General features: G+C 41.2%; 1 protein-coding gene across 2 annotated transcripts in view; it reads right to left on the bottom strand.

The window, feature by feature from the left end:
- slc30a6 (solute carrier family 30 member 6) overlaps nt 1–16,334 on the bottom strand; it is a 55,909-nt gene that overhangs the window by 14,886 nt on the left and 24,689 nt on the right. For both annotated transcript variants that reach the window (XM_018660807.2, XM_018660809.2), the window contains exons 5-10: nt 14,094–14,136; nt 13,291–13,356; nt 11,075–11,155; nt 9,349–9,384; nt 7,562–7,656; nt 2,863–2,911 (exon numbers count right to left, since the gene is read on the bottom strand). In XM_018660807.2, the coding sequence (XP_018516323.2) occupies nt 2,863–2,911; nt 7,562–7,656; nt 9,349–9,384; nt 11,075–11,155; nt 13,291–13,356; nt 14,094–14,136 (370 nt within the window). The remainder of the gene's footprint in view (nt 1–2,862; nt 2,912–7,561; nt 7,657–9,348; nt 9,385–11,074; nt 11,156–13,290; nt 13,357–14,093; nt 14,137–16,334) is intronic.

Here is a 16,334-nt window from a genome sequence, read left to right as displayed (position 1 = left end):
TTCCTGTTAAATCCAGAATAGAACTTAAAATCCTCACCTGCAAAGCCCTTAATGGTCAGGCACCATCCTATCTTAAAGAGCTTATAGTTCCCTGTTATCCTGATAGAACATTGTGTTCCCAGAATGCTGGTGGTTCCCAGAGTTTCCAACAGTAGAATGGGAGGCTGACCCTTCAGCTATCAGGCTCCTCTACTGTGAAACCTTCCCCCAGTTTGGGTTCTGGAGGCTTAAAACTTTCCTCTTTGATAAAGCTTATAGTTAGGCCTGAACCCCCACCAACCCCTAGTCCAGTTCTGCTCAAGGTTTCTGCTTCTGGAAGTTGCCATTGTAGCCTAGTCCTTGCTCATGGTCATGGGAATTATTGGGTATCTCTTTGTAAATATAACAATATAAAGGACTCCAGACCTGTTCTATTCTGTTCAGACCAAATGACAGAGTGGAGAGCAAAAGTGACGTCAAGTATCTCAGAAACCTCTTATCCACTCTGTATAAAGGCTTATGGAGTCTCCATGTAATGTGTATCTCTTTATGACCACCAACTTGTGATCTTCCCCTGTACAGCCAACAAGCTCCTGCATGAGGAATGTTTGCAGCAGCTTGTTGTATTCAAGACTTCAGGCTGCTTTGGGTAAGTATAAGAAAGATAATCACTTGTCTGATTCATTGTATATTGAAAGTGATATTTTCTAGCTACAAACTGACATCTTTACTGGATAGCAATTTGAAGTCAAGTTAAGATGACAACAATGCATTGATGGCTTTTTAATCTATAAATGGTTCCCTGTGATCAGCCTCTGCAGTGGAAGCCAAAAAATGGCCAATATGACATACAGGTTAGGGATGTAGAGCACAAAAGAAGAAAAGTACTCTGTGGCCAGGATGCCTTACAAAGCTCAGATGGAAAGATAAGCATATTAGGACTTCTTTGTCCTCTCTGAGCTACTTTGACAACACTTAGAACATCCTCTACAAAACCTCCGATGCCAATTAACATTTCTGATCAGAGGAGTTGGTCTCTGGCAGCTCCTTTTCACATCATGCAGGTTGAGAAAGATTGCAAGTAATGATTGATCAGAGAAGAATCCAAAGAATTATGACCAAGATAGACATTTTTTATGAAGAAAATACGTATATATCAGCAGTAGTAAACTACATTTTATCATCTGATGAGTTTTAATGAATTATGAGTTTCAGAGGGTTTTTCTGCCTGACTGGCAAATAATTTCAGGGACCAGAGAGTGTTTGCAGGTCTTTGTGGAAAACATTCTGCATCAACAGAATTTAAGAGAGATTAAATGGTGCAAAGGATCATCTTCCAACCACAAATATCAGGTGTCCAGAAACTGTCAGTGGTGGGACATTTAGGTCCCTGCATACAGAAATACAATACAGCCTTATATCTGCAAGAAAGCAAGACAGCTGCCTAAACACGTGAAGTTAGGACCACTGAACATTTACAGACCACAGCTCAGGAAAATGTATTGATTGAACTAGATAAGATGCTGGACTTTAATATTAAGTTAAGATGACTCACTCTAACCCTCCCTTTACACCTCTCATAAATATTTAGTGTTTGTCCCAAAATTCTGTCTGTCATGTTCTTGACAAATTTAAAATTGTATTCTGTAGGTTTGGCCAAAGCTAATCATTTCAACATGAGTTTAAAATGATGGAGCTGGTGGAGTAAGGCTGCAACAAACAACTGTTCCCATTATCAGTCAATTTGCAAATTATGTTCTTCAGTCATTGTTTATTGCCTAGGAAAAATAAAACGCCCTATGCAAGTCCAAGCTGACTTATTCAAACGTCTTGTTTTGTCCAACCAACAGTTTAAAATCCCCAAATATACAGTTTACTGTTATAAATCCAGCATATATTCATATTTAAGAAACAGGGGTGTATGAATACTTGATTCTTTTAGTTTTAAGTGATTATCAGAGGTGGTGTTGGCTACTCAGTTAATCATCTAGTATTTTCAGCTCTGTGTGTTGTGTGTCTGAGGAGTGGAGGAGGTTAGAAATTGTAAAATAACCTGCCTGAGACAATGTGATGCTCAGGATGGGTTTAATTTAAATCAGCACAGACAATATCAAGGCCGCTGTCACTGCCAGTGACATAAGTACTATAGATTATTAAAACTAATCCTGCAAGAACCACAGCAAAAACCATAGCTTGTTTGGTTCTGGAAACCCAGAGTTAACAATAACACTGACCTAAACAATGTTACTGAACTGGATACACAAACACACACCTGAGAGGTGATCACTCAGCTATGGATAAGGTGTAGTATTACCAAAAGATCACTCTGATATCTGAGTTTAAGTTACACTGATCTGTGACCTATGACCCTTGAACCCAGATCATCCAGCCTGAGGTGGGTAGGGGGGTGTTGGGTATTTGTGTGCATGTGCGTGTGTGTGTGTGTCCTGTCACTGTACTCTTTGGGAAACAACAAGAAAACTGATCTTACAGCTGTTTCTGAGAAGCGTAATCAATGATCCAATCTGTTTGCCTGCAGCAGCATTCAGGCCCCACTCCCTCAACCCTGTGACCTCATGTCCCCAATGCTGACCGAGGGTGACCTTTGACCTCAGAGGAAGGCCATATGTGTCTGTATATACACACATCTGGACACACAGATTCACAGTTTAAGCAGTAATACACAGGATGGGCAGTTTTACCACTGTTAGGAGTGTGTGTGTGTGTGTGTGTGTGTGTGTGTGTGTTGACTCAGTGTAAGTGGATCCTTCCTGTTCCTACCTGCGACAGAGATCTGCTGATTAAGGGAAGAGAGCGACAGAAAGACAAAAGGTCTGAAAAACAGAAACGGGAAAGATGAGAGACTGACGTCCATGTTTTTACCTTCTGCTCAGATCTGCCACATGTTCCTGAAGCCAACTGCTGCTGGCCGCTAGAGAGAGGGGGAGAGAGAGAGACAGAGAGGAGACAGAGCTGTTAATGTACAACATATCCACCTGTTAAAGACAATACAACAACAATAGGCACAAAATATTTTAGTGAAACTCTCCACCCAGTCTTTGTTATGTGTTTACAGTCTGGAGTTTAGAGGTATACATGTTCTTCTGTATATTTTAGCAGAACAAGCCACCAGTATTGTAACTACTGATGTTTTCAGAAGGTACAATGAACACAGCACAGAGCTCTGGTTTTGTTAGCCACAAGTGCACGCCTTTCACAAGCATACCAGTCAAACAGAGGCAAAACAGCCACAGCAGCCTCCAGCACAGCAGCCAGTAGCAATATATTTGAAAACCTAACACATCCCACACATTATCCTCTTCGTCATGAGTCAGGTTTAGGTCTGCAACAAAACTGTATGCACCAACTTATCAGCAGAGAAGAGCGACTGATAACTCTTTTTTTTTTTTTTTTGCATTCATGTAGTACAATGGTCATGTGTAGAGGGCAGGTGCTGCCAGTGGCTGAGAGCCTGAACTGTGCAGTGGTCACTTTTGAAATTAATTTTAACCATTAACACACAACATACATCAGAACACGTATGAAAACATAGAAGGATGTGTAAAAAGGTGACACAGAGCATGCTGCTTTTAAAGTAATTGTGCTAAACTGCCAGTCTACTCCTGTTTACTGTATTTTGTATCTACAGTTCACTGTTCAGTGATTGTAAGGTTTAGTAAAATCCAGGCAAAATATGGTGGAAAGTCATTTAACTAGATTTCAGATTGCTTGGTAGTATTTTAGGAAAGAGGAGGAAGGAGAAGAAGAAGCAGCAAAACAATTAAGGTGAAAGATGTCTGTCACAATTTCCCAGAGCATGAGGCAGCATCTCCAAATGACAGCACCCAACAATCCAAAACCCTAAGATGCATTTTCACAAGACAGAAAAGTAGAAATATTTTTAATTTTGAGATGATTGTCATTTTTGCTTGATATTTGTCTTCAGTGATTAAACACCTGATACTGTTGCTGATTATTAACTAACGAATTGTTTCAGCTTTAGTAAAACCAACTTTCTAACCGCTTGTTTTCATGTTGTCTCAGATACAGCATACGTCTCTCAAGTATACATTTTCTATAGTCTGACATGAACTGAGGAACATTGTGGTTTCAGATGGAGGCAAGAACAGAAAACATCTTTCTAGTTCAACGCTGCATGAAATATTAAGACACACAGCTGTTTCATTTCACAGCTGATTCCATCAACTCTGTCCTATAGATTTAAGCATCGTCTGGAAGTTGGAGCTTTACATCAAACTTTTTCAAACTGCAGCACAAAGTTGTTAATTATTATCATTTTCTGCGTGCAGCTCCCACTTTTGCTCAGATCTCTTATTACTGGACCCAAACTCTGATTAAACTCAACAGCGGAGACAAACAAGCAGCAGTCAGCCTCCCTGTCATGATGAGGTATAAAAATACTTTTTTTGTCCTGGTAGTGGTGGTGGTGGGGGGGGAGCACAGATCGCCCACTCGTCTTTCAAAAAAGATAAGCGCTCTCGCTCCACTGCACCGTCCCACCTTTAATGTTTGACGACACCGCAAAGCCCAAAGGCTCCGCAATGGGTCAAAGGCCCTTCACATCCCATCCTGTTCAGACCTGTGTGTGTGTGTGTGTGTGTGAGCGAGACTGTGTGTGTTTTGTTTGTTTTGCTAGCACGGTGAGTCAGTCTAAACAAACATTTTAATGGAGTGACTTATTTATGATCTATGTGTACGAGGAGGATGTACCATGTTTGTGAGCGTAAGTGTGTGTGTGTGTGTGTGTGTGTGTGTGTGCTGGCATGTCTCCCTGCCCGCCTGGCCCCCTGGCACACTACATTACCACTGTCTGGAACATGGTTGCGTAATGCACTTTTAGTCTCGCTCTGTCAGTGTGTGTGTGTGTGTGTGTGTGTGTGTGTGTGTGTGTGTGTGTGTGTGTGTTTGAGTGTGTGTAATGAGAGTGAGAGATATTGTGTGTTTTTGCAAAGTTAAGTGCCTGTGTGTGTTTGCCTGTGTGTAGTTTCATCCCCCTCCCATCCCAAAATGTCAGATGTTAAGTGATGTTGAGACTGCTCCGAACGCAAGAGCAGACAGCTGACACATACACACACACACACACACACACTGACCTCATTCAGCAGTAGACTGTTCATACAGATAGTGAGTTGGTCTGAGGGGAGAGGAGAGGAGAGAAGAGCAAAGAAGATGAGGAAACAGGAGAGGAGGGGAGAGGAAAGGAGATGAGGAGAGGAGAAGATGAGGGGAGGAGAGGAGAGGAGAGGAGGAAACAAGTAGTGGATCTGAGATAAGATATGGAAACAGGAGAAGAGGGGAGAGAGGATGAGGAAAGAGGAGAGGAGATGAGCAAAAGAGAAGAACAAAGATGAGGAAACAAGAGAGCAGAGGAAAGGAGAGGAGAGGAGGAAACAAGCAGCAGAGAGGAAAGAAGATGAGGAACCAGGAGAGGACAAGAGAGGAAAGGAGATGAAAAGAGAGGATGAGGGGAGGAGAGGGGTGTATTATACTGTTTTTTAAACTCTCTCAATCTTTTTCTTTTCTCCTTTTTCTTCTTCTTCCATCATCTTCTTCTTCCCCTTCACTCCTGAACTACAGCCTGACCTAAAGGGAATATCTGTTGTTTCTCTGTGTGTTTGTGTTTTCATTCTTGTAAATGGACATCTGTTTCTACATGCACGTCCATTTGCATATTTCTATTCAACTGTGCATACAGGTACAAATGAGTGTATGTTGCTGTCTGCAAATTTGTGTGTGTGTGTGTGTGTGTGTGTGTGTGTTTGTGTGTGATGGAGGCTGTAGCCTGTATGTGTGTATCTGCGTGTGTGAGAGTGTGCATCTGTGCGTGCGTGTGTGCGTAGTCTGTCTGTATTAGCAGTAGACTGAGTCTCAGTGAGGTTAATATGTCCTGGGGTCCACACTGGCCTGGCCTGCTCTCCCCGCATGCATCTGTGTGTGCAACTGTGTGTGCAACTGTGCGCGCGTGTGTGTTTGTGTTTGAGTGTGTTAGCTACAACGTGTGTGTGTCTCCACTGCCTTACACGTGTATGCTGTGCATTTTTGTGCCTGATAATAGTGATCATCAGCTCCATTGGTCCCTGCATTTACACCTGGTATTAAAGTGCAGTACAGATTGTTAAGACCTGTGAGTAAAATTTTGATTTGTGATACTGGGATAAATAAATAAAATGTGACTTGACTTGCTGTGTTAGCCAGGAATGTTTATTACACTTGCCTAAGCTTAGAGAAAAATGAAGATTTCAGTGACCTCTCAACAGGACAACTACAAGAAATGCACAGAAACTGATAAATACACTACTAATCTTGACTTCCGCTCTGGTTTATGTGTGTAGGTCAGTTGTCTATGAGTGCATTTTTTTTTTTGCGGAACTGCTGCTTGAGGGACAAACAAATTATCCTGAAGTGAAGTGAATTTGTTGGGCAGATAATTTTCTTAAGAATGTGGTTATCCAGATACAGATTGCTAACCATAATGGTGATTGACCACTGATGAATATGTAACATCATAACTTTGTGTGTGTGAGTGTCTGTGTTTATATGGTGCTCATGGGTATTAAACTGTGGTTAAATTCTTCACATACAGTCAGGCACTTAATTGCAAGACATTTTGCTTTGGTCTATTTGACATGAAAAAAATAAGCTAAATTTGGCACTGAGGCATGCAAGTGGGTTTTGATGACATCAAATGAGTCAACAGGAAGAAAAAACTGTTCATTATAATAATATGATAATAGGGCATTATGATGCTGGCATTTGGTAATTATTCAAAATTGGAAACAAACTGACAAAATGCCGTCAGTTCTCAATTAAGAACCTATTAATTAGTCAACTAACAGAAGATTGATCAACAATAATTTTCATAATCCGTTATTTAACTGATGAATCTTTTGGACTGCTGACTGGACAAAACCTGCTTTCCATTTTCCAACATTTCATAGGCTAAACAATTACTTGAAAAGTCACCAGCTTCATCAAAACTGTGTATCGTTAGCTGGAACCCTGAAAGAACATACATCAGTGATCTAGTTTATGTGTGCCATCATATGTTATGCAGTATGTTTGGCCTAAATCCAGTTCATGAGTGTTGCATGTCAACTCATACATTACTATTTTCTGTCTTTCCGTGCTGCACAAACACCCCAAAAATAATCATTTGAAAATAATCTGAAAAACACATACTGTCTTATTTTAAGACCATACAACTGAGTTTGGTTTTATAACTTTGTGATTTCTGCAATTAGGAAGGGACTAACCTTTGATCCTGCTGCTGCCATTTGTGATTTATCTACTAACAAAACAGTGAGCCAGCATTTCATTTTACTTCGATAATCCCTCAAAATATAACAAAAGCCAAATTATCCCTGTTCCCCAGTGAGGGCGAGGATTAACAAACCTCCACCGTCCAGAGGAGAAACCCAAAAGACACAAAAATCACTAAATCCACCCTGCCTCTTGAAAAAACAAATCAATTACGATGGTGTTCCGTTCTCATGTCATGACTCCAGTAAGAGCAACCAGTGTGATGAACTGGTCCAAGTGGGAGTGAGGGGGTTGACTGTACCTTCTGAGACGTAGGCGAATGGTTTGTTCCTGACAGACAGCAAAGTCAACAGGTTGAAGAACAGAGCGACGAATGTCCCGACCAACAGACGACCACTGCAGAGAGAGACAGAATGTGTTTGTAAAAATGTGCTGACAAACACCTTTAACCAATGGAGAGATATTTTAAAATACAGCGTTAACAGAACTGTGTAGCAATTACTTGATAATTATGTGAATTAAACCTAATGTGAACATGTGACCTTGTGATTTACAGCAGCGTAATGTGAAGACGCAGAGGACACATAATCCAAACGATTCTTATAAAAACAACGTATATTCATCCTTTGCTTTGTGATATACACCCAGTGGTCATTTTATTAGGTACACCTGTACAATAAAATGCAGGTCAATACAACTGTTGTTACCATTCAGTCAACTTTTATGATACCTATAACGTTCGGTTTTTGACATTGTCATGGAGATGTTAATTATATTAAATGATTCAGCACAGAGGTCACAGTGATGGACTGCAAAATATTCACAGGTGTTTCTAATATTCTGACCTCCTTATGTTTATAAATAGGGTGTACAAAAAATTAAACACTTCTCAATATAATGAAGTCCAGTGCTACACCACCCTTAACTATGACCTCAGAAGTGAATATGTATGTACATTTACACATTTCTGACCAAATCAACAAAAGCCAATCATCATAAACTTGGCAAAGGTTGAATTTACGGCAGAGCAGCAGCACACACACACACAAACACACACGCACAAAATGCTGTACTCTTCAATACACTAATCACACAGGACAATCCTTTTAAGAGCCTACAAATTGGTCCAAACAATCAGCGGGAGGCAAAGGGCTGCCCGACGGTGAGCCACAATAACTGGATGATAAACCCCGCCAACCCCCACCCCCACCTCCCTCAAAGAACAGATTAAAGACAGAGAGAGGGAGAGAGGGAGAGAGAATGTGTGTGTCTGTCTCTCTACCCGGCGACACCTGTCCCTCCAGTTAGCAGCCGTCTCTCATGCCGTCCAATCACATCCATTCACAGGAGAGAGAAAGCGAGAGAAGGGGAGAGGAGGAGGAGGAGGTGAGGGCAGAAAAACGAGGGGGGTAATCTCGTCACAGGAGACAGGTTTAAGTCTCTCTGTGTTTTAAGTTATAAAAGCCACCTCTAATCTGTTTTATAATGGAGAGATGATGGAGAGAGAGAGGAGGACAGAGGGGAGAGAATGTGTTCGTCCATCACAGGTGGTGCTGACCGCCAAATTCGGAGAACATCTCAGGAGTCACGGCTCTCTGTGAACTGTGAACACTGATGGGTTTTTGACAGATGTGTGTGTGAGACCCCTCATGATATGCACACACACAACATATTATACACCGTTGTGATCAAACTTTGATCTTTCACTTTATAATAAAAAAATATTCATTTGCTGACAGAGTTGATGTTAGCCTGAGGCCAGTGTTCAACACAGTGCGCGTGTGTTTAATTAACACGCTGTCGGAGTGTAAAATCAACAATGAACATGACGCTGTCGGTCAGTCTGATTCTTTGACTCACTGACACTCTGACTATGTAATTCTGTTTGTCTGTGTGTCTGACCCAATTGTTTGGGATGTTCTGTTCCAACAACAGCTGGCACTGTGTGTGTGTGTGTGTGTGTGTGTGTGTGTGTGTGTGTGTGTTTTAAATGGGGAGACACAGGAGTATATCATGTTGTGTCTGTTTATCTTTCAATGCGATGAGGGAATTGGTGTGTTTGTGTGTGTGTGGAGGGGTGATACTTACGTATGGACCTCAGGCTGCTCCATGAAGCGCTCCACACTAACAAAACAGAAACAAACACAGTCAACAACACTGGCCAGGTGGGACTACTCTGAGGTGTGTGTGTGGGGGTGTGTGTGTGCCAGTGAGTGAGTGAGCTAGAGAGAGAGTGATCGAGACAAATGAAATGAATGAAAGGAGACAAGGAGCGAACAAACAGAGAGAGAAAACAGGAAATGTATCCACACACACATGTACACCAACGCCACACATACACTTGCATGAAAAAGCAAAATGGCACACACAGACGCACACAAACAGACACAGTCTTGTCTGTCTCCTCCCTCTGTGCTGCTGCCCCACTGTGCCATTCATAACATCCATTGCACTGTACGGGCTGGCAACCTTACTTGTGTATATGTGTGTATATGTGTGTGTGTGTGTCGGTGCTTCTGAACAGCACATAGTTCACAGTCACTCTGACTACTAAACTGTCAGTCCAGAAGCCAAACACACACACGTGTCTGCACATAAAAGTGTTAGCAGGCAGTGTGCCAACTGCTTGACCTGCATGTGTGTGTGTGTGTGTGTGTGTGTGTGTGTGTTAATTCACCCCTCCCTTCCCTGAGAACTGACCGCAAGACAACCCCACGCAGGGCGCCTGGAGGTGTGTGTATGTGTGTGTGCGCCACAATGACACCGCCAGGCTGTGACATTCCCTCAACAGTTCACACCACAAACACACATACACTCCTCCCCTTTAAGGATAATTCCAAGACCACCCCTTTAAAGAATCAGTGCTCTCAGATGGTGTTAGACAAAGTTGTCAACAGACTCTGTCACACTCGACGGCAGATCACTTGGCCCAAAATAGTTTAATTCCTAATGTTTGTTATCAAGCAAGATCTTTATGTCTTAACACTATAAGTTACTGCATCTTTACAGTTTAAAATTTGGCATTTGGCATCATTTAGACTTTTTTGTTGTTCTTTTTTGTTATCTCCTAAACTGTGAGCAACCACTTTTCCCATTATTCGAGGGGGGGGGGGAATTTGGCGAGACCTTTTCTTTTTCCTTATCATTTCATGAATATAACATATTGTATATCAAAGCACTGTATTAGTACTTTTTACATTTAAAATATTATAATATTATAATATTTATATTAAAAACCATGCATGGTCATGAAAGACAGGGGAAAACAGATCATATACAGGGATTAGATAGATCAGTAAATGGAAACTAAATTTGTCTGATGAAACATACAGGACAGGACATTATTTGAGAACTATGAAGCTGTATCACAAGAGACTTTGGTTGTGACATAAAATGGGACTACAGAAGGGACTACAAGATCCTGGGGTCCAATTATTGCATTTTCTAAATTATTTGACGATAAAGCAGAGAACGGAGAAAAACATGCACCCTGCATGGAGCAAAACAATGTAGTGAAATTAGTAATGGGGAGAAAAACAAAGACAAAAGACAGACACAATCGGATTGTTCTGTGTATTGCTTTGGAAATATTAATTCTGTTGTTGTCCTGAGTCATGCTAAGAAAGTAATTGAAATTTTAATCGAGAGAGACAGAGTGAGTGAGGCAAAGATGAAACAAAGAACAAAGACAGAGACACGGGATCTTAATGTGGCTCTAAATGAAATTACATTTTGCCTCCTTTTGAGGTGAACATTACTGTGTGCTCTGTGTGACTATCAGCGAGTGAGTTTGCGTTAGGGAGGACATACACACCTCTCTTTCAGGATGAACAAGGCCCCCAGTTGGACGAGAACAGTGGAGGCAAAAACTGCCAAGACCTCCAGTCTCTCAAACCTGAAAAGAAACAGAAAGAAACTGTCATCCACCCAGAGACAAACCATCTCCAAACACAGCTTTTCATCCTCAACACACCAGTCCATTCAAAGACCCGCAGTGCTCTTTTAGAGGCACCTCAGTCCAGGACCACCTGGATGTTGCCAAGTTGGGCAAAGACTGATAGATGGCGATTATCAATTATTGATCGTTAAGAATTTTGTTGATCACGATTTAATCGATACGTTCGCATCAATGTTGTGTAGAGTATCTTGCAATTAAAATTTAACAAAGCTGCCTTTGAGCTGTCGTGATCGAAGGTAAACATTAAGAGAGCATTTGCATCTCGCCCATGAATGTCTCACCCTGAGCGTTGTGATATGCTCATCTGTCTCAACAAAAATCAGTAGGCTGGAGTTACTTTACTCTCTCAGCTGGGTGCCTTTTGGATGTGTATAATTTACACTAAATAGCACTAAATAGCCTAATGTTATATTTTTTTAATTAATGTATTTTATTAACATTTGATATGATTGCTAACTTTTTTGTATTGTGTTTGAAAGACTCTCAATTGCGTGCATTATGATTGCCATAGCTTTGGTTTTTTTGATTTGTTTGGTCTGACTCAGGCTCCGCTGCCTTTATGAGCACCACATATCTTTTTAGTTTAGCTTTCTGTTAGTTCAACTTTGAAGGCTTTGTTTAAGAGGATTGTTGTTGGACAACTATTTCTTCTCGGAAAAAAGATTTCATTCAGGAAAAACACACGTTCTTTAGTAGCCAATTCTCTGCCATAAGAGCATACCCTTACTTCAGGGACATAGCCTGATATAACCTACAGCTAATTATTTTTTTTCCACTGTTAAGGCCTTTTCATACTGAGGGCGTTTATTTTTTTCGCACAATTAATTTGCACATCAATTTATTTTTTCGAGCTGCTTTCACAAAGAAAGTGAATGCTGCGTGCTGCATTTGTTCTTTCTCATCGCCACATCACAATCCTGGTAGTTGGTCCCCTGCCTCCTCAAATGCGGCAGTCGCATCCCCAACAGGACCTCAAACTGTCCCAGAAACATCTTTGAACCACAGCCTGTGGTTAATACATAAGGGTGCCACATAGAAAACCTGCTGTTTGCTGGATACTTACTTATCATCATCTGTCTTCCTCAGTATTGTGAATGACCAGAACTTTAGTTTTTTGCCTTTAGTAGATCATTTTCAGAGGAAATGTAAGACAGGAAAAACAGAGAAAGAGTATGACCCGAAATTAAAGCCCCAAACCTGCTTTCTGCTCTGGTAAACCTCTCTTAAACCACAAGGCAACCACGACACTCCCCCAAACACTGTCTATTGATGCTTTAATACATTTACAAGTTCAACTCAGTGTACATGCACACTCCCATCAAATGTCACACCTGTAGCAATGTGTGTATAAATACTTTCTCACCAAACCTAACCTGATCACAGTAAGATTTGCGACACAGATTGACAGAACAGGAAATAGTTCAGGTGGGTAAGACTAATACCTAGAAAGACTAGTTTTACTCCTATGGGCTTAAAGGAGTAAGTACTGTAGATGTTGCTGGTTAAACAGGGACATCCATTTCTGTCCATTAGGACGCACACACAGCAGCAATACACTCAAATGAACACACATATATCCACAGATGCTCCCAGAGAAACACTCACAGACACGCTGATGTAAACTAAAGCCTGCGTGCACACACACTCACACCACACACACACACACACACACACACACACACACACAGGCATTCTGAGAGCCAAGTGAAGCTGAAAAGCAGATTTCCATTTGATCACCACTCTCCCACACCTCAAGGTCAGAGGTCACCTGTCAGCTACATACACACTGTTTGGCCACTTCACTGACACACACACACACACAAACACACACACACCTGCACATATCAAACTAGCTGGGTGTTTGAGTTGGATGATGCTAAATAAATAAACACAGATAGAGCTTTGACCAAAAAGCCTCTGATAATGATATACACTCTTTATTAGGAAAACCCTACCAATACTGGGTAGTTCCTCCTTTTGCTCTCAAAATAGCCTCAGTTCTTCAAGATGTTGGAAACATTCCTTAGAGACTATTGTGTACAACACGTACCAGATTACTATGGTGAACTCACCCGAATGAGTAGACCTGGCTGGGTTTCTTCATGGTCACCCAGGAGCTGATGAGACAGGTGATCAAACTGCAGGCCACAGGGACGAGAGAGGTAAGGACGGTAGGGTGATGGCAGGGAAAGAGAAAAGTAAGTGATTGATGGAGGGATGGGAGACACAGGGAGACACATACAGAAGACAGACAGGAGAGGGGCACATAAGAAGAGAGTCAGTGAGAGACAAGTGGTAGACAACAGAAACAACAGAGAGGTCAGCTGAAGTTCACTTCTTAAATTATCTTTTATTCATTATAATCTCAGAATTCATTTTTCATGAGTGGAAATTCTCCATCAGAACAGCAAACAGCAGCACAGCTGAGCCGAGTCAGTGTTACCTCACATCTGCTTCTGTTTCTTTGTTCGGCAAACAAACAGAAAACAAAATACAAAATGGACATGTACCGATCATTTTCAATGAACGCTCTAAATTAACTGTTTGGTCTGTAAGATATTAGATCATCTAGTTTAAGTGGAATTTATACAAATAAATCCACAATTTAAAACCCAGAGATTCAATTTACAATTACATAAGACAGAATAAAGCTAAATATCTTTCCTTGGTAAGAAATGGTTAAATCAGTTGTTGCCAATAATTCATAAACTGACTACTTGTCTATATGTAAGTGTAATGACCCCTGCTCAAAATTTTGAACAAATGTTAGCACAATATTTTTGGGGGATAATACTGGGACACTGATCAAACTGATGTGTACAATATTCTGGAAACAAGATTGTTGGGTGACATCACGTGAGAAGAACACACTCACCTAAAGAGGTCGAAGATGGTGAGGTATGTGTAGGCTGTTAAGGCTGAAATGACAAAAAGGGAAAAACAAAGACCATCACAATTCAGATACAAGGCTTAGTGTTGTAATCCAAAGAACAAAGTTAGTTATTTGATCAGAGATTCATCACTGTGATAGTGAATAGGATTTCAATCATTATAGTTAGACAGAGCACTAGTCAAACCTCAGTGGAAAATAATGCAGAGAACATTCACTCCACACAGACTTCCTGTTCTCATCTATTGCTATTTTTAGTCTCTTACACCCCTGGTGTAAGCTATACGTTTGTTTTTGTTGTTACCCCTTACATTCTGTTATTGTACTTTCAGTGTAAGCACTTCAAGCAAATATCAATTCATGAGCAGAGGCATACACAATTCTGGACAGATCTGGACACCAGGTCCAAACATGACCTTAGTCAGATAGTCTGAAATTACTTGACTAGATAGTTGGTAAACAAGCTTGTATGCTAGCTACCGAATCAGTCATTCAGTTTTTAATTTGAGTCAAACACCTAGACATCAAACTGGCCCGTAGCCAGTCGGCCACTAGGTAAGCTGAAGAGTCAGTTAGCCAGTTAGTAGGCCAATTAGTCAGTGAGCCAGCAAGCCAATAAACTAATCAGTGAGTTAACCAGCCAGCAGATTCCAACTGGCCTGGCTTTAATACTCACTGCCAACCTGCCTGTCTCTCTATCTGTCTCTCTGCCTGTCTGCCTAACTGCCTGTCTTTCTGCCTGTGTGTCTGCCTTAATGCCTGCCAACCAGCTTTCTGTAATCAGGCTCTGCTGTGGGGGATGAGGAGAGCGGATTAGAGCGGCTTTGTGCTGAGAGGAACATTTTGTTTCCCCACCACCAGCGTCCATGTTGGCCAACCTGACGCCATGTAATCCTGACAGAGAGGCCTGCGGCAAAGACCCAGAGAGATGAACGAATGGAGAGAGAGAGAGAGAGAGAGAGACAGGCAGGAGGACTGAGAAGTGAGTGACAGATCGACGGCCGGGGAGAGAGAGAAAGCGGCTGAGAGGAGGACAGATGGATGGACTGAGAGATCGAGGCGGATAGACAGACAGGGAGAGGTGAGAAGGCAGAAAGACAGGATGATGGACATGTAGACAGACAGGCCGATAGAGGGAAAGTGAATGAGTGAGACAGAGAGAGTGAAAGACAACCCTCAACACTGGTGAAAGAGTAACAGATTTTGGGGAGGAAGATATCCTTGAGAGCCTGAAACTAAAAACTAGAAACCAAACCAAAGCTAAGCAACGTTTTATAACAAAAAGTATATGAAAAGTGAAAGTAATATTAATATTCCTGTGTTTAACTCACTATGAACACCTTGAACACCACATGGTCAAATTTGTACATTCAACTTTATTTCACTGATGTTGCACTGAATGTCAATAGCAGCTAAAAACTGCAAACAATAGAGCTGATCTGAACTTTATCTAAAATTTGTCCAGAGCCCCTTTATAATGGCAATTTAACCTGTCAGTCTGAATAAACTCATGTTTCCATAAAAGTCACTTCAAATACAGATAATGTCAGAATGAATGAATCCCAATTGAGAGACGGACACAAGTAAGAATACAAAGTGGACATTTTGACGTACAGTGGGCCTACCAATCATGACATCCTTAAAGGTGACGCTTTAAAAGGTGCGAACCAATAAGGTGCGAAAATATTTTGCAAAGCGGCTGGAAGTTGGTCCAACACTAAGATAAGAGAGCTGCTCTTCCTTCGCACCAAAGTCGAGATGACCAGGCACTTTGACAGGAACACAAGAGTCACACGTTGTACATAACTCTATGTACCGTCTAATCTCACATGTTTGAGGCTAAAAATGCATAGACTGTGGCTTTTCATGTAGCAGTCTTGTTAGGTCTGCATAAAGCCATAAGGAGCATTAATGTAATCTTCTAATAACTATAGATAGCAGCATGGAGGAGTAAAATGTACATTATTTCCCTCTGAAATGACAAAATGTCTCCAAGTCACCATAACTGATTCATTAAGTTTCACTGAAATTCTTCACTTTATTCATCAGTTGGATTGTTTTAATACCTACAGTTCTCTACGCTGCTTAAAGTCAATTTTTCTTTTGCTTTGTCCTGTTATTTTGATATGTAGCAGCTCATCTCCCCACAGGGATCAATGAGGGTTGATGTCGTCTTGTTGTGTTGAATTAAAAGCAGCAGACAATAAAAGCAATAATAATACAAAC

The sequence above is a fragment of the Lates calcarifer genome, linkage group LG16_LG22 (assembly GCF_001640805.2).
Source record: "Lates calcarifer isolate ASB-BC8 linkage group LG16_LG22, TLL_Latcal_v3, whole genome shotgun sequence".
Taxonomy (NCBI): domain Eukaryota; kingdom Metazoa; phylum Chordata; class Actinopteri; family Centropomidae; genus Lates; species Lates calcarifer.
Note: the sequence above shows the minus strand (reverse complement) of the source record. Positions and strands in the feature narration are given on the sequence as shown.